This window comes from Camelus bactrianus, chromosome 6 (assembly GCF_048773025.1).
Source record: "Camelus bactrianus isolate YW-2024 breed Bactrian camel chromosome 6, ASM4877302v1, whole genome shotgun sequence".
Lineage (NCBI taxonomy): Eukaryota > Metazoa > Chordata > Mammalia > Artiodactyla > Camelidae > Camelus > Camelus bactrianus.
In genome coordinates this window covers 43,632,462-43,650,725 of record NC_133544.1, presented here as the reverse complement: position 1 = coordinate 43,650,725, position 18,264 = coordinate 43,632,462, and the positions used below count along the sequence as shown (strand labels likewise).

Sequence of the window (18,264 nt, the reverse complement as noted above, 5' to 3'; positions counted from 1 at the left end):
TTAAGAGGAAAGAGGCAAGACTGTTGAAGCCATCAGTAGTCTTCCTCTTATGACTGATGACGCTGAAAACACAATAATCCTGAGTCTCAACTGCTGTCTTATTTATGACACAACTATTTGACAATTTACTGGCTGTATCACACTAGTCCTGAAATGTAAAGTACCAAATAATTTCCTCAATTGTCGGATCTTCGTCTCCCACATTCATAATGCTGTTTTAAATGGCTACGGTCTGCCTAAATACTGGCCTCCAGATAAAACAAAGATTAACGTAAAATTACATTTTACTGGTGTGGCACTTTATTATCCTAGTGTATCAATGGCCTTTTGACATGGAAATAAATGTTCCCTGCCCATGTTTTAGAACACTATCACATGAATAATTAACAATATAATGAATTCTCCTCACCCCATCCTCCCAATTTAACTTACCCTATCATAGAGCTCAATGATTAAGTGATAAGCAGCTTCATCACTTCCAAATTGAAAATCTACAATTCTATCCACACCAAGCTGTTTTGCACTGACTAATCTTCGACTCTTCAAATGTTTTCGGCACTAGCAAGAAAGAGAAGAAAAAAGGTATTTATGTAGTAAAAGTGAATTTCTAATCATTTGGTATTGGTTTTAAAGTTAGTTTCACCTTTTGATTTCCATCAGGAACAACATCTTAAAAACAGTAGATAAAACAGTCATAAAATTAAAACTTACAGAACGATAATCAGAGGAAAAACATTTTATTTCAGAAGACTCTAGCTGCTAGTTCTGAAAAAGCATTTTATATTTATTTTTTAAGTAGAAAATGACAGTCCTATAGCGAAATTTACTTTGTTGCTTTATACCACCACGAAATAAATCTGTTCTTGTCCTGATGACTCGCTCAAAGCCGTAACTTTTTTAAAGTCTCTTTGTATTCCAATTTTTTAAGTACCCCAAATTTCCTTCTGTGCATTTGTGTTCAAGATTAACTAGTGATTTCCACTAATCTTTCACTTCAAATACAAATTCTGAACCATGAGCTTACTGGAATTCTATAAATTAGGCCTCCAACATACTCACAACCAATTACCCTCTATTCCCACAAACTTTACTAATAAAACCCAAACAGTTTTTCTCATTCTATCTCAAAGCTTTTGAACAACCTAGCTCAATTCCAAATATAAGAACTCCTATCCTTTATCAAATCCCATTCCTCCTATCCCTAGACATAAGGTTCTTGTTCTTATTAGCATTAAAATAAAATTAGCATGTTAAACTCAAATACAATTTACTTGGCAAATACCTGTTGTTTTAGATTACATGTACTAACTACCCTTTGGTAAAAATATTTAAGTATGATATGGACCAGAAACAAGACTACACTGTAGCCCCTAAAAAGAAAATTTATAATTGTTTCTAATTTTTGAATTTGAAAGACCCCTTAGATAAGACCAGCAGGAAAGAATGCTTTCTTTTCTTCAAGTCTCAAAATCAAGGCAAATTTTACAGAGAAGTTAATCTAAAACCATCTTAAAAAGAAAAAAAAAGAAATATACAGGGTCATTCTTAGCAGTAATGCCAATTCTTTCATAACTAAGAGTTCTCCAGACCTATAGTTCAAATTGATAAAATTTTCATTTTATGTATTTAGGCAGAATTATATACTCACATATATTTAGGCAGATATAAGAAGGCTTTTCAAAATTCACAGAATAAACAATCTCCCCCTCCTAAATTCAATAGTTCTGATTTTAAAGTGGCCTATATTAATTTTGATTTAAACGGTGACCTACATTCAGGGCTATCTTTAAATCCCCAGGTGAAAATCATAATCAATTCTTTCAGAGTCCCCCCAGTAATATATTTATTTGAGAAAAATAAAGTTAAAAATTAAGATAAAAGGCATCTTTGAATGCAGTATTAGTCCACAACATGGAATGGTCAAAAAAAGGGAAAATTATCATGAGTATAGAAGGACATATAGTACATATGTCAAGCTTCTTTTTTCTTTATTTCCCTACCAGTAGCTTGGTGAAAACTGTGTTCTGTCAGTGCCACAAAGCTATAGCTGGCATCCCCAAATGTGAAAACTTGGAACAACTGCTGTGATTTACCACATACTGAATGTGACCCTGCCTGTGACATACAACAGTAACAGCTCTATTTTAGTTACTTATGAAGTGCTTAACATTGTCTGCTTCATTAAAGGAGTTTTAATACACAGATTGACATGTACACCTAACTCACAGAATTCTAAGATTTTTTTTCGAGTGTCTGTCTTATTGGCGTAGCCTGATTTGGAGGATGTTTACACAATCCTGGTATCATGTCTTTTTTCTGTTAATTGAAGTACAGTCAGTTACAGTGTGTCGATTTCTGGTATACTCATATATCTTGTTACCTGTTATAGCATCTGTAAAACTGAGTGATACTTGTTCTTCATATTCACTGAGCTGTTAAACATCTTAAATGAAATATGTATTATTCTTTGAAAAGTGCTATACAAAGTGTCATTATTATTAAGGACAATCCCCAAAAGAATCATTTTGGGTTACTATTAAGTAAATTAAACTTTTAAGAATTTGATAATTTTGACAGGCCTTGTGATTTGGGAAACACTTACCTAACGTGTAATCCAAAACAGATTCTAAGTTGCTGGGGATAAGGATCTTCTCTGTAAAGCCTCTAATGAAATAACACAATGCCAAAACAAATAAATTTCTGAAGGAAAGTGAGGAGGAGAGGAAGAAGGAAATTAATACATATGGAGTCCTATTATGTGTCAGGCATTGTGTTAGGTGCTTTACATGTAACTTCATTTAATCCTCACCCATAACCCCATAGGGGAAGCATTAACTACATTTTACATTTAGAGAAACATGTTCCAAGAGATTAAGTAAAATTTCCAAGTTATAAAAGTATTTAGTGACAAAACCATTAATTCAAAGTTAGGTATATCTGACTCTAACGTCTTTCCTCTGTACCACCTGAGCTTTGAGTATATCTGCTATGTCAATAAACGAATGGGTAGCACATCCAAAGTGCAGGATCTGAGTTTTAATAGAAAAAACAAAAATAAAGAGAGAAGTAAAAAGACATGATTGGTAACATACTAAAGTCAGTGAGTATTCCAACAAAAGACAGATTGGTAGCTGAAAAGTGAGCTATCGAAGATATAAGTCTAGGGAAGGAGGGAAGGGGGCAGATCACAGAAAGTCAAGAATGCTAGAATATAGGACATGGATTAAGAAATTAGAGAATCAGAAAAGGTGGGATAACTAATGAAAATCATGCTTTAGAAAAATCAATGTTGGTTTAATACAGAATTGTTTTGATAGTGAGAAGTGGAGTAGAGTTAAGAGACTATAATGTCAAACATTATAAAAGCTTGAATCAAAACGGTAACTGTGAGAACAGAAAGATTTGGAGCACAATGGGTTGTGAGGGTAAAAGGGAGAAGTTAATAAATATCTACTTTATTCATCTAGTACCTATCAACTACTCTATCTTTATCTCTATTGTATTCATAATAGTGAAGGAAAACCAGTTTAAAACTTCAATGTTAGTGAGCAATCTTAGGGCCTTAAAGTTTAGCTTCTACAAGTAAAACTTAAAATTTACCTTCATTGCAAAACTAGACGGCATCATATTCTTAGGCCACTCGAATTCTGTCGTGTGAATTCGTATGCCAGATTCAAGTAAAAGTGTAGCTTTAAAATCTGGTCTGTAGAAGAAAAATGTTAAAATTTTCTTTAGGGCATTTGCCAGCGCTAACCCAGATTTTTTAAAAATCTCGTATTTAATTACGAACGATAAAGCAAGCCTATGAAATGCTCTTACTTTTGAAGACGAATAAGGTAGGTCTTATTATCCACATCGTAAACATTGTTTACTCTCATTCCTAGCAAGCTGCAAAGAGAAATGAAACATGTAACAAATCATATTTGAAACATAAAACTTCACACAATTTAAAGCTGTAAGCGGAAGCAGAGCCTGAGAAAAAAAGCGAATCTTCGACTTTAAAGATCGGGACTCGACGAAAGGGATCAGATTCTGAAGGACATCAGGCATTCAGCCCAAATCTTAAGTGTAACCATTTAAGAACAGAAGTGGTGGCCGCCTCTCTTGCTCCCTCATCGTCGGAGACAGCCAACACTGTCTATGGAGTGTGTATCTACCTTTACTTTAACCTGAGCACCCAACCCCCACACCTCCTATCCTTTCTCTCTCCTGAAACAGCCTACACTCTATGCAGTATGTATCTCTCTAAATAAATCTACGTTTACTGAAAAAACAAAAAACAAAACCACAGAACTGGTGTATCAGCTCTAGGAACACCATACAATGCTTTGAGTCTTTGAAAGGATCCAATTTTTAAAGGAAATACAGTAAAATCTAACCCACTTAATTTATTATTAAAGGAAAAAAAATGTAAACGAGGCCCGGGGAGATATGACAAAACTCACACAGCTGAACTGACCGAATAACAGATACCAGACTACAATCCAGATCCCAGGCCAAATCTGTTACCTCCAGCTAAAACGCGATGCTGCCTCTGGGGTGAAGAGAGCGTCTCAGAAACCAAGCGCCTAGTTTGGAAATCACTGGAGCAAATGACTATTTCGCCGTCTTGGCGTCCACCTGGCGTCTCGTGTTTTACTAAACGTTTGCTGCGAGACCCGGGCGACTCATGCCAACAAGACGAGAGCCCCGCCATAGCCCGACACAAGACCTGGCGAGACTAGCAGCCCACGAAAGCGGGTTTGAGGCACGCGGCCGCCGGGGACCCCCCGGGTATCCTGAGGGCTACGGAAAGATGTCACGCGCTCGCCCATTCAGGCCTAGCCAGATCCACAGAAGAACAGCAGTGAGAGGACTAAGGAGAAACATCAGGCCGGTCTCGTTTCCACCGTGTGGCCACGGCCTCTGCCTCCTGCACTCCCCGCACGAACCTGGTTACCTGTCGTACAGTACCTGGCATTCAGCTCCGCGACTACCGCGCGGAGGTCAATGGTGCTAAAGCGGGTCTTCATGGCGAGGTTTGAGGGTCGCTACCGCAGTTTCCTCCACTACCTGCCTGACTCAACGCCGCTACTCTTATGCGCAGGCGCACTTGGCGTATCTACGGCTGCGCAGAACGCCCAATATTCCTTAAAGCGAACGCGTTTGCGTCATTTCTCTGAAGTATTCGGCTGTCAAGCAGTCGTCAGCTCGCTTTTCGTTGTACCAAAACAATTTGAAGTAGATCCAAACTATTCTCTGGAAACTGCATTCCTTCCTGGAAAGCTTACGGACTAGCCGGGTTACTTTGCCTCGTTGTATTTCGGGACTCAAGCCAGCCTCCATAGTGACGCCTGCTGGTCTTAGCAATTTGCGAGAAGCGTACTGGGAGGATTTCCCCAGGCGCGCGGTAGGACTCTGTATGCTAGAGCCACGACCCCGTTCCCTGATGTGTAGAGTTTTGAAATGTAAGGAAGAGGACTGTTTCATTCGCCCTACGTTATCCTCAATGATCGAGGCGAACCAACCCTCAAAAACAAGTTCCTATTCTAATAAGTCTTACTCTCTGAAGAGCATCTTGCGGTGTATTGTGGGATTCTCATCAATCTACGTCTTGGGATCCCCTGGGCTTAGCATTGTACCAGGTACACCATAGGGGCTCCATAAATGCAAGGCAACCGGAGAATATTCAAGTGTTTAGCTAGATAATGGTGAAGTAAGATAAAAATAAAAATAAGGCAAGATTGTCCCGCCTAAGGGGATTCACGCTGTAGTAGGAAATAAGTTGTGCAAGAATGTAAATATGGTACTTTTTGTTTGCTATGATAGATACGTGGGAAGAAAACCAATTTTAAGACAGGAATCCAAAAGAGACGGGGTCTCGCTATGTTGCCCAGGCTGGAGTGCAGTGGCTATTCACAGGCGCGATCCCACTACTGATCAGCACGGGAGTTTTGACCTGCTCCGTTTCCGACCTGGGCCGGTTCACCCCTCCTTAGGCAACCTGGTGGTCCCCCGCTCCCGGGAGGTCACCATATTGATGCCGAACTTAGTGCGGACACCCGATCGGCATAGCGCACTACAGCCCAGAACTCCTGGGCTCAAGCGATCCTCCTGCCTCAGCCTCCCGAGTAGCTGGGACTACAGGCGCGCGCCACCGCGCTCGGCAAGGAACCCGGAGAGCCTAGCGGCTGCAAGTCTTAACAGCAGAATTCCCACCAGCAGGAGGCGACTCTAAGTAAAAAGGGAGCGGCTGACATTTCAGAAGAAACCAGGAACTGCAGACGCTAAGGGGGCTGCTGTAGGACGTACAGCACAGCATTACTGCGTCAAATAGCACAGTTAATCATGCAGAATAGCTCAAAATATGGAATAAACCATTTGGAGGGTTTAGGAAAGACTGGGGGCCAAGTCGACTGTATTCCAAACTGTAAAAGCGAGAGGTCTAACTGTACAAAGACTGTATTAAGGGTCTTGTGTTGGCTCTGAAGGCATTCCCAAAAGAATGCCTAAATATTTTGTTTAAAAGCAGCCAATGTATAAACTCCACACTGAAAGGGACAACTTTCAGATGCTCCTTATGAACGAAAACTGAAATACTTTACAGCAAAATTCCCACTCTAGGGCCCTAGACCCATAAGATGTGAGCAAGATACAAATTTAAGTTATACACGGGACAGTCACTCAGCTAACTCATACATTGCTTCTGCATTGTCTGTAAGAAAAATGTGCATCAGATGGAAAAATGCAAGAAAATACATAAGGGGGAGAAGCAGATAAAGATAAATGTAAAAAGTACAAAGAAACTGCATCATTTACCATTGAATTCTATCATTTCTGGTTTTTTGAAATAATTTCTCTGAGAAAATTCTGAACCAGGGATACTTGAGGACTTGCAGGAAAAATAAGAGTCAACAGGAGGTGGACAGCTCATCTTCCGATTTTCAAACAAAAGATAAAAGTGAATATCTGAAACCACAAACAGGTGCTATTGGCATTTGCCCCAACTGAAAATTTAGAGGTAATTATTAATGGATAACTTATGGGCATCTAAAGCTGTGATTCTCAAGCTTTGTGTTATTCACTGATGACTGTGGGCATAAAGCAAATTCGAAGACATCACACCCAGAGATTTTGAGTCATTCATTAACTTTGGCTCAAGGTATCTGCATTTGTAACTGCCAAGTTGAAAGGGGCCTGAAGCCCATCCTTGGAAGTTCACTGATCTCTAGAAGATGAAGTGGTGATATATAGGAACCAACATAGTTTCATTTCAGATAAGATATAATTTATTAATCTTTTCTTCCACTCAACTCATGGAAATAGTCTATCTGTAGTGTCAGGGAAGGGAAAATTTCCCCTTCTAGCCTTCTTGAGTTCTTATGGCTGGACTAATAATAAAATTGATGCAATACAGATTGATAGGAGAAAAAATTTAATTCATGCACATGGAGGTCTCATGGAAATGAGACCTAAGAAGTGGCCAAAGCAGGCAGTTTTTAAACTTTTTAGACAAAGGAACAATAAATTTGTAAGGAATTCACAGGACAGTTTTGGGTGCTCAATTAGTAAAGAATCTAAACAGAATTTGGGCTTGGAGTAGTAAATTAAAGAAGTAACAAGGTTCATTTATCAGACTTCTCAGCCTGAATTCCCTATCTCTGGCAATAAGGATATTCTTCCACCTTCAGGGAATACACCTTTGACACGAGCAATTTACTTCTTGCTTTCAGGGAAATAGAAAGGAAGGAGAGAGTGTCTCTCTTGTGTTGGCCATTTCTTAGGTAACTTTAATTCAAAATAATCAATATGCTATTGAGGCATATTTTGGGGCAACCTACCCTGAGCCCCAACAGTAGTCTTTGAGATGTTTTTTAAATTGAGGTAAATTCACATAACATAAAATTCACCATCATAACCATTTTAAAGTGTATACTTCAGTAACTCTTAAAATATTCACAATGCTGTGCAACCATCTCCACAATTCCATAATACTGGGGTGCATTTGTCATTTAAGACCTACTCACCCGCCCTGGGAGGGCCCAGAGAACACTCCTTTCCCCACAACAGTGGGAAATAAATTTGTGAGGGATTCCTCAGCACCCTTGATAAGCCCTGTGATCACATTTCTCTGCAGGCCAGAATTTATAGTGGGAAACCTAATTGCAAGGGGAGTGATTGGATCTTGGAGTGGTAGAGTCCAATGGCAGCCCTTCATGTCGAGAGGCAGGTTGGGTGTGACTACCATAGTGGACAGCAGAGTCAAAGCAGCAATATGAATAGTCTGACTCATGGAGACTGATCATGCTGGCTATTTGATCACAGTGTTCATAGAATTATATATGGGAAGCTTACTAAATTCTTACTTGGTCTGTATAAGCCAAAGAGTTGTAGCTCAAGTGAACAAAAATCATAAAAACAGAGTCATAGACTTTCAATCAATTTCCAGACTTCAGCCAGTTTACAGACCCAGAACTCCTTGTATGAAAGGGAGTCTGGGTGGCAGCAGGGTATAGCTCAGTGGTAGAGCACATGTTTAGCATGCATGAGGTCCTGGGTTCAATTCCCAGTACCTCTATTAAGAAAGAAAGAAAAGGAAGTCTGGGTCCCCTTGAGGAAGGGACCTACAGCCTTTTATGGGGGTAATTGTGCATTGGGGATTGATTACTGGATACTGGCTCTGAACTGATACTAACAGGAGATTCAAACCATCACTGTGGTCCAGTCAGAGTAGGGGTTTATGGAGGTCAGGTGATTAATGGCGTTTTAGTTCAGGTCTGTCTCACAGTGGCCCAGTGAGTCCCCAAATCCATTATGTGGTAATCTCCCCAGTACTGGAATGCATAATTGGAACAGACATACTCAGCAACTAGCAGAATCCCCACACAGGTTCCCTGACCTGTGGAATGAGGGCAATTACGGAGGAAAGGCTAAGCAGAAGCCACTAAAACTGTCTCTACCTAGGGAAATAGTAAACTGAAAGCAATACTGCATTCCTGGAGGGATTGTGGAGATTAATGCCACCATCAGGGACTTGAAAGATGCAGGGGTGGTGATCCCCACCACACCCCATTCAACTCACCTATTTGGCCTCTGCAGAAGACAGAGGGATCTTGGAAAATGGCAGTGCATTATTGTAAGCTTACCCAGGTGGTGACTGCAGCTGGAACTGCTGTACCAAATGCGGTTTCATTGCTTGAGCAAATTAGCACATCCCCTGGCACCTGGTACGCAACTATTGATCTCATGATGTCTTTTTCTCCATCTCTGTTTTTTGTTTTTGTTTTGGTGGGGGAGGTAATTAGGGTTTTTTTGTTTGTTTGTTTGTTTGGTTGTTTTAATGGAGGGACTGAGGATTGACCCTAGGACCTTGTGCATAGGCTCTACCGCTGAGCTATACCTTCCTCCCTCTCCATCTCTGTTAATAAAGACCACCAGGAGCAGTTTACTTTCATCTGGCAAGGCCAGCAATCCACCTTCACTGTTCTGCTTCACTGGAGTATCAACTCTCTGGCCCTATGTCATAGCTTAGTTCACAGGGGTCTTGATCACCTTTTCTTTCCATGAGATATCACACTGGTCCATTATGTGGATGCCACTATGCTGATTGGACCTAGGGAAAAAGAAGTAGCAACTCTAGACTTACTGGTAAGACATCTGTGTGTCAGAGAGTGGAAACAAATCTGACAAAAATTCAGAGAACTACCTCAGAGAAATTTCCAGGGGTCCAGTGTTGTGGGATATGTCAAGATATCCCTTTTAAAGTGAAGTTTAAGTTGTTGCATCTGGCCCCCTTACAACCAAAAAAGAGGCACAATATCTCTTTGGATTTTGGAGACAATATATTCCTCATTTGGGTGTGCTAGTTTGGCTCATTTACCCAAAAAGGGATCCAAAAAGCTGTTTTGAGTGGCATTCACATCAAGAGAAGACTCTGCAGCAAGTCCAGGCTGCCGTGCCAGCTGCTCTGTCACTTGGACCATATGATCCTGCAGATCTAATGGTGCTTGAAGTGATAGTGGGAGACAGGGAGGGATGCAGCTTGTAACATCTGGCAAGCCCCTGTAGGTGAATCACAGTGTAGGCCCTCACAATTTTGGAACAAAGCCCTGCCATCCTCTGTGAATAACTGCTCTCCTCTTAAGAAACAGTTTTTGGCTTGCTACTGGGCCTTAGGAGAGACTGAATGCTTAACTTTAGGCCACCAAGGTTATCATACAACCTGAGCTGCCTGTAATGAACTGGGTGTTACCTGGGTGTCACCAAGCCATAAAGTTAGGGATGCAGAGCAGCACTCGATCATCAAATGGAAGTGATACATAGGGGATCAGACCCGATCAGGTCCTGAAGGCACAAATAAGTTACATGAAGAAGTGGCCCAAATGCCTATGTTCCCTGTTCCTGCTACACCACCTTCTCTCTCCCAGTCTACAACTATGGCCTCGTGAGGCATTCACTACAATCAGGTGACTGGGGAAGAGGAGACTTGGGCCTGGAGTATAGATAGTTCTGTGTGATATGTGGACACCTCCCTAAAGTGGACAGCTGCAGCACTCATGCCTTTTCCCAGGACATCCTTGAAAGACAGTGGTGAAGGGAAATCCTCCCAGATGGTAGAACTTTGAGCAGTGCACCTGGTTGTTCATTTTGCTCAGAAGGAGAAACAAGCAGACATTCAATTATATACCAACTCGTGGGCTGTGGCCAATGGTTTGGCTGGATGGCCAGGGACTTGGAAGGAACATAATTTGAAAATTGGTGATGATGAATTCTGGGAGAAGTATGTGAACAGACTCCTCAGAATGGGTGAAGAATGTGAAGACTGAGTAAAGACAGTCTCTTCAGAAAATGGTGTTGGAAAAACTGGACAGCTGCATGTAAATCAATGAAGTTAGAATACTCCCTCACACCATACACAAAAATAAACTCAAAATGGCTTAAAGACTTAAACATAAGACAAGACACCTTAAACCTCTTAGAAGAAAACATTGGCAAAGGATTATCTGACATAAATCTCAGCAGTATTCTCCTAGGACAGTTTACCCAAGCAATAATAATAAAAGCAAAGATAAGCAAATGGGACCCAATGAAACTTAAAAGCTTTTGCACAGCAAAGGAAATCATAAGCAAAACAAAATGACAAGCTACATAATGGGAGAAAATATTTGCAAAAGATGTGACTGACAGGGGCTTAATTTCCAGAATATATTAACAGCTCATACAACATAATAAGAGAAAAACAAACAACCCAATCCAAAAATGGGCAGAAGATCTAAACAAGCAATTCTCCAATGAAAACACACAAATGGCCAATAGGCACAGGAAAAAAATGCTCAATATAGCTAATTACCAGAGAAATGCAAATCAAAACTACAATGAGGTATTACCTTACACCAGTCAGAATGGCTATCATTCAAAAATCCACAAATGATAAATGCTGGAGAGGCTGTGGAGAAAAGGGAACCCTCCTACACTGTTGGTGGGAATGCAGTTTGGTGCAGCCATTATGGAAAACAGTATGGAGATTCCTCAAAAGACTAAAAACAGACTTACCATATGATCCAGCAACCCTAGGCATATAACCAGAGGGACCCTTAATTCAAAAAGATACATGCACTCCAATGCTCGTAGCAGCACTATTTACAACAGCCAAGACATGGAAACAACCTGAATATCCATCAACAGATGACTGGATAAAGAAGATGTGGTATATTTATACAATGGAATACTACTCAGCCATAAAAAATAAAATAATGCCATTTGCAGCAACATGGATGGATCTGGAGACTGTCATTCTAAGTGAAGTAAGCCAGAAAGAGAAGAAAAATACCATATAATACCACTTGCATGTGGAATCTAAAAAATAAGACAAATGAACTTATTTGCAAAACAGAAACAGACTCAGACATAGAAAAAAAACTTAGTGGTTACCAGGGGGTGCAGGGGGTGGGAAGGGATAAATTGAGAGTTCGAGATGTGCAGGTGCTAACTACTATATAAAAAATGGATAAACAACAAGCTTATACTGTATAGCACAAGGAACTATATTCAATATCTTGCAGTTATCTATAATGAAAAAGCATATGAAAATGAATATATGTATGTATATGTATGACTGAACTATCATGCTGTACTCCAGAAATTGATACAACATTGTAAACTGACTATACTTCAATAAAATTTTTTTAAAAATGAATATGAATATATGTATGTAAGTCTATGTACGTCTGGGACATTATTCTGTACACCAGAGATTGCACATTGTAACTGATTATACTTCAATTAAAAAAAAAGACTACATGGAAAGGAAGATGGACCTGACCGAATGCAGTGTTACAGCTAAGCCTGTTAAAGTGCCAGCCATGTGAATTAAGGCATCTTGAACCCACCAGATTAGAGCAGCCATCAGGTGAATACCACCAAATGATCACAGTCAATAGCACCTGGAGCAGAATTGTCCAGCAGAGCTTTGCCCAAATTCCTGACCTTCAAAATAATGAGACATAATAAAATAGTTGTTATTTCAAACAACCAAGCTTTGGAATAATTTGCTGTACACTGTCTTAGTCCATTTAGGCTCCTATAACAAAAATACCATGGTCTGGGTGGCTTAAACAATGAATGCTTATTTCTCACAGTTCTGAAAACTGAGAAGTCCAAGATCAAGACACCCACAGATTTGATGTCTGGTGAAGTCCTGCTTCCTTCATAGGTTCACAGACAGCTGTCTTCTTGCTGTGACCTCAAGTGGTACAAGGGACAAAGGAGCTCTCTAGGGTCTCTTTTATAAGGGCATTTAATCTGATTCATGAGGATTTTATGACCTATCACCTCGCAAAGATACCACTTCCAAATACTATCACACTGAGGATTGATTTCAACATATGGAATTTTTAGGGGGCACAAACATTTGGTCTATAGTATACACTATAGGTAACACAAACAAGAAGCAAATTTAAGCAAAAAAATGTTTTAAGAAAGTAAATGTTCTAATATTAATAATAAAACAAAGTAGAGTTAAGAACAATAATGCACTGAAGTAGAAACCATAAAGGATAAGGCTTAGTAGGTTTGAAAACATAAAACTTTAACGTTGCTGTATGTCTAAAATATTCCACCATTAACACAAATAAAGCCTTAAAACAAAAAAGTATGGTCAGCTTCATGATATATTGAACTTCTTTCATGGATGTTTGCAGGAAATACCAAGTACTGGGTGGATGGTTAAAATAGGTATTCAGTAACAGTATTGAGCTTAAGCCAAACACAGTGCATTTTTAACAGTGGCTTCTTGAAAACCATACTTTAACCCAGGAGAGAGTTTTTGGTATTGGGTATTTCAGGCATTTGGGCAGGCTAATGAATTTTACTTAGTTACTTAGCAGGTATCGTGAGAACCTAAATCACCTTACATGGCCCATTTTTAAATGAGTGTGGCCCCCCACCCCCACCTCACTAGGCCTGAAGCTCTATAAAGGCAATGGCTTGTCTACACTATTTTTGATTATCTAGTATCGACACAGGATCTGGTAAATATTTGACACATAAATTTTTTTAAGTGGATAGATGGGTAGATGAATGGATGGATGGATAGATGAGTCGATGGATGAATTGCTAAAATATTATACTTTTAAAGAAAGACACACACACACACACACATACACAGAAAAAGTATTGACCATGAAAATCTGTTGAATGTGAAAAGTTTAAAAAAAAAAAAAGTACAAGCATTTTAAAGAAGTTACGGGAATGATTCCTTTCTGACCTCACAAAGTTTTCAGGTGCAGACTAACCTTAATGCCCCTTGTGTATTTGTTATCTGTTGGTATTGTAACAAATTACCACAGAGTCAGTGTACACAAGTACACCTGTGTGGTTCAAAGGAACACAAATTCATTATCTTACAGTTCTGAAGGTCAGAGGCCCCAAGTAGGTCAGCACGGCTGCATCTGTTCAAGAGGTTCTGGAGGAGAATCTGTTTCCTTGCTTTTTCCAGCTTCCAGAGGCTGTCCACAGTCCTTCGCTGGCACCTCTGCATGACTCCACTCTCTGCTTCTAGGCTGCATCTCCTTCTCTGGCTCTGACTCTCCTGCCTCCCCCTTAAAAGGATCCTTGTAATTAGATTGGGTCCCATAGGATAATCCAGGATAATCTCCCCATCTCAAGATTCTTAATTTACTCACATTTGTAAATCCCTCTTACCATGTTAGGTAACATATCACAGGTTCTAGGTATTAGGAAGTTCACTTCTTTGGGGGTAAGGGGTATTATTCTGATTACCACACCTCAGTTCCACAAAGCTGAGAAGTTCTCCCAGAGGGTGGAAAACACCTAAGGTGAGTAGGAACCCCAGGGCTAACACAGGTGGCTACTCACATGCCATCCTTACTTCCACAGGTAAGTCATTCTGGGTCAAAATCAGGGATCTGTGAAGTGAAAACCTAATAAGGCATGCCAAAAGTATTTTGCTTCTTATTTTCTGGGTGAAGTGGGGTAGAGATGTAAAAAGTAAAAAAGCATCTCCATACGTTAGTATTTAATGAAAATGCATTCAGTAGGAGATGTCTTTCAAATTCTTAAAAAGTTGTCCTTAATAATTAGAATAAGACTTAATCCACACAGTTGTAGAGGGAAGAAGTCTGTTCAACTCAAGAAGGGCCTTTTCTAACTCATTTGTTTGTTCAGTGGAATGGGTCATCTAAAAAAACCATTGGCTTTATGAATAGCTTACTACATTGTCCCTTTCTTCTTCGTTTTAGAAGTATATGAAAGTCTGTGTTTAGAGTCTTTAAATTTACAATAGATTATCAGATTAATGTTAAGACTAATGTGAATGCTTGATCAATTTCCATTGCCCCTAAAATGCCTAAATTTAAAAAGGAGCTCTCAAAAACAAAAAAATAACATGGAACCCTCTAAGACAGTCCTTTCACAAAGTTGAAATTAACCATCGTACCACCAAAACCTTCTGACAATCTAAAAGATTCTCTTCTTTCATACTTTATTCACGTATTTCTTTTTAAAAAGAGATAAAGATACAGGACTCGCTCTATATGGCTCAGTGAAGAACGTTTAGGCATTGCTCTCGTCAACTAGTTTCGAGACCCAGACCCACAGAGACCCAGCGAGAGCTGGAAGTCCCCTGCATTTCAATTCCATCGCTAACGTTAGCTCTTGGTAATCCGAGCATCAAGGGGAGAGACAGGGTGGCAGCATTTTGTCACGCTGGCCCATTACCTCGGCTATCACAGGGCCGTCTGGGATCCTTACAGGTTGCTTTTTCCACTATCGAGGTGCCCCGTTGGAAGGTCAGCCCTATCTGTAAACGGGTAGAATGTAAGGATTCGGATGAAAGCCAGATCTCCCTGCCACTTTTAAAAGCAAAAACTTTGACAGGACAGTGCTGAATGAAGGTAACATCCTGTCGCAGGAGGTGGGGAGGGAAGGTCCGGTCAGGTAAGGGAAAGAGTGGTAACAAAGTAGCAAACTGGACCGCTACGGGCAGAACTTAAAATTCTGGACTCGGAGTGCATTTTTCGCAGTGATATCTGGCAGCCATTTTTGCCAACAGGTTGTGAGAAAATGAGCATCCCCTGTTGGCTCCGAGGGTGATAACAGCTTTTCGTAGAGACGTTTTGACAACGTTCCAGTAGGGGTCAGTGATGAAGTGGCTACAAGTCCCTGAGTATCCAAGTTACCCAGTGAGCTGTAACTCTAAAGAAGACGTGAAAAAGGAGACAAACGTGAGAGTGGGAAGAGGGAGCGCCAGTGATAAAGACCAGTCATACCTCGTTTATTTTAAAGCATCTATCAGTGAATTACTGAATACCTAAAAAGGATGAATTTAGGAAGAGGCAAGCTTTTATTGTTTAGAAGAATATACGGATTTAGGAGGTACAGGATTCCCTTTACAAGGAGGAACAAAAGAGACGGGGTCTCGCTATGTTGCCCAGGCTGGAGTGCAGTGGCTATTCACAGGCGCGATCCCACTACTGATCAGCACGGGAGTTTTGACCTGCTCCGTTTCCGACCTGGGCCGGTTCACCCCTCCTTAGGCAACCTGGTGGTCCCCCGCTCCCGGGAGGTCACCATATTGATGCCGAACTTAGTGCGGACACCCGATCGGCATAGCGCACTACAGCCCAGAACTCCTGGGCTCAAGCGATCCTCCTGCCTCAGCCTCCCGAGTAGCTGGGACTACAGGCGCGCGCCACCGCGCCCGGCGGTGGTGAGGCTCAGCAATGAAATACTAGAAGCTGAAGGCACCGTGACGTCACCCGGGGCGGGGCAGGCCAGGGCTGAGGCAGTCACGGGAATAAGACACGCCCATCGCAAGGTGGCCGGGAGGCTGAGGCCGTGTGACGTCATGGGGCGGGGTTGTGGTCCTGCCTCGGTGGTTTGCGAGCTACGAAGACGATACTTTCCCCTATTCCGGCCTCAGCTGCCGGCCGTTCTGCTTGGAACACTGTTCTCGTATAACAGAAATTGGTCAGTTTGCACTTAATGCTCGTAGGTGTTGTGGCCGGATACGCAGTGAGCACAAAAGGAAAGGCAATTCCCTGGTCTCTCTGCATTGCCTTTCTTCAGCAGGCCTTAAATAAGTGCTGCATATTTGGAGGGATGTTATTTACAAGGGAACGGAACCGTCTGTCCCTAAATCTCCCATTGTCCACAGCAAGAGTTTAAGAGGTGCCTTGGCTGTATGAAGGACTGTAACCCGTGGTAGCAGAGGTTGGGGGTCCGGAAAAATGCTACAGGCCAGCTCTGTTTTCACTGTTGGAACCAAGAGAGCTTGGGGGAGCAGTCTCCTCTCGCGGTCCCTGCATGTTCGTTGCCCGTTATTGTTGGGGGAAAAAAATCTAGGACTGGGTACACCAGTTCACGAATTAGGATTTGGCAGCCTAGAGTCTCTTCCAGAACAAGGTTAGTCTAGGAAGGCATAAAGGGGAAGAAGGAAAAGAAAATATCACCAGCCATGGTAGATCTGAAATCAGCTGAACTTTTCTGCCCCCTATCGGCACTCTTTTCCATCCCCCCTTTGTTTTAGTAACTAGTCCAAACTTCTTCCTCCACCTCCTCCCTTACATTAGATAACTTGGCTCCCTCCTTCATAGGTAAAGTAAAGGCCATCAGAAAAGAACTCAACTTTGTTTTTACTCCGCCCTGCTCTAAAATTTCTTTATGTCTTCAAGGAAGGGCAACACCTTGTTCTCTCTTCCTATCTCAAACCCAGTAGGTCAAAATTCCTCCATTAATCATTTCCAAACCCACCTTGTGAGTGTGTGTGTGTGTCTCTCATTTTTGTCTCACTTATATAAAGAGATTCTGAGATTTCTTTCAACTCTCTGACCTTACCTCTCTCTCCAAATAAAATCTGTTGTTTTCATGGATGTACTTCCTGAAAGCACATTCTACAATTACTGCATTCACTTCCTAGCATTCTGTCTTCAGCCCACAGCCTACCAACATACTGAAATTATTCTAGGGCTCCCATATCTAAGCCTCCTAACAGGCAGTTCTAAGGGACTCTTGCAGATTTATGTGACATAATTTACTCCCTGCACCATATGAACCACTTGTGACCACTACCTTCTCCCTGAAGGTTTCTTCTTTGTTCTTATTGACAGCCTCTGCTATGTCCTCCAAAGCTTTGCTGATCCTTCCTCTGCCCACTCTATAAATGTTGTTTCTAGTAGTTCCTTCCTAAACCTTCTCTTCAGTCTCTTTAGTCATGCTCTTCATAAGTGATCTCATCAGTCCTCAAGGCTCTCAAATCTATATAGCTCCATCCAAAGTGACACTCTTTGCAGAGTTCCAGATTTGTATTTCAAGCTGCCTACTAGGTGTCACGATGAAATAATTCAGAACTTCAAAGTCAGCATGTGCAGGCAAAAGTGACCATCTTCTGATCCCTTCCTCCAAACGGTGCCTAACTTCCCATATTCTCACTCTCTACCAATCCATTCAGCTGGTCACTTCAGAACTCTGAGTCATTCTTGACCACTGTTTGAATCACTTAACATCAGATATTTATTTCTTATCTATCCAATGACAGGCAATGAGCTCGGTGATGGAGATGTAGTGGTAAAGAAAAGAGATATGGTGGGGAGACAGACAACAACACAGATTAAAAAAAAAGTAATTGCAAGCTGTGTTAAGTACCATAAAGGAAATAAAGTTCAGAGATGAACAATAATAGCAGGAAAAGGGGAGGCGATCTACTTTAGAGAAAGTAGTCATGTCAGCAGATAGAGTAGGGGGTCCCCAAAGAAAGAGAACCCAGCA

General features: G+C 41.1%; 3 protein-coding genes across 3 annotated transcripts in view; 2 read left to right on the top strand and 1 right to left on the bottom strand.

Moving 5' to 3' along the window:
- Positions 1–4,176, top strand: part of KLHDC2 (kelch domain containing 2) — a 55,394-nt gene extending 51,218 nt beyond the window's left edge. The window contains exon 13 of the mRNA XM_074365576.1: positions 3,885–4,176. Within this exon, the coding sequence (XP_074221677.1) occupies positions 3,885–3,927 (43 nt within the window). The 3' untranslated portion in view covers positions 3,928–4,176. The remainder of the gene's footprint in view (positions 1–3,884) is intronic.
- The window catches only part of NEMF (nuclear export mediator factor), a 46,177-nt gene extending 41,067 nt beyond the window's left edge, over positions 1–5,110 (bottom strand). Inside the window, exons 1-4 of the mRNA XM_010966996.3 lie at positions 4,954–5,110; positions 3,820–3,888; positions 3,601–3,703; positions 433–558 (exon numbers count right to left, since the gene is read on the bottom strand). Of these exons, the coding sequence (XP_010965298.1) occupies positions 433–558; positions 3,601–3,703; positions 3,820–3,888; positions 4,954–5,012 (357 nt within the window). The 5' untranslated portion in view covers positions 5,013–5,110. The remainder of the gene's footprint in view (positions 1–432; positions 559–3,600; positions 3,704–3,819; positions 3,889–4,953) is intronic.
- A 657-nt stretch (positions 5,111–5,767) lies between these two features.
- LOC141578030 (uncharacterized) lies at positions 5,768–16,211 on the top strand. The gene is made up of 3 exons (XM_074366583.1): positions 5,768–6,200; positions 15,076–15,315; positions 16,111–16,211. Exons 1-3 carry the CDS (start codon positions 5,783–5,785, stop codon positions 16,209–16,211), a joined length of 759 nt encoding a protein of 252 aa, XP_074222684.1. The 5' UTR covers positions 5,768–5,782.
- The last annotated feature ends 2,053 nt before the right edge of the window (positions 16,212–18,264 follow it).

What these genes read in the sequence shown, in the direction of transcription:
- LOC141578030 (XM_074366583.1), top strand. Translation starts at nt 5,783, where the DNA reads ATGGTACTTTTTGTTTGCTATGATAGATACGTGGGAAGAAAACCAATT. An exon ending in TAACAGCAGAATTCCCACCA is followed by an intron (nt 6,201 to 15,075) that starts GCAGGAGGCGAC and finishes CTCGTCAACTAG; the next exon opens with TTTCGAGACCCAGACCCACA. An exon ending in TATCTGTAAACGGGTAGAAT is followed by an intron (nt 15,316 to 16,110) that starts GTAAGGATTCGG and finishes CGATCGGCATAG; the next exon opens with CGCACTACAGCCCAGAACTC.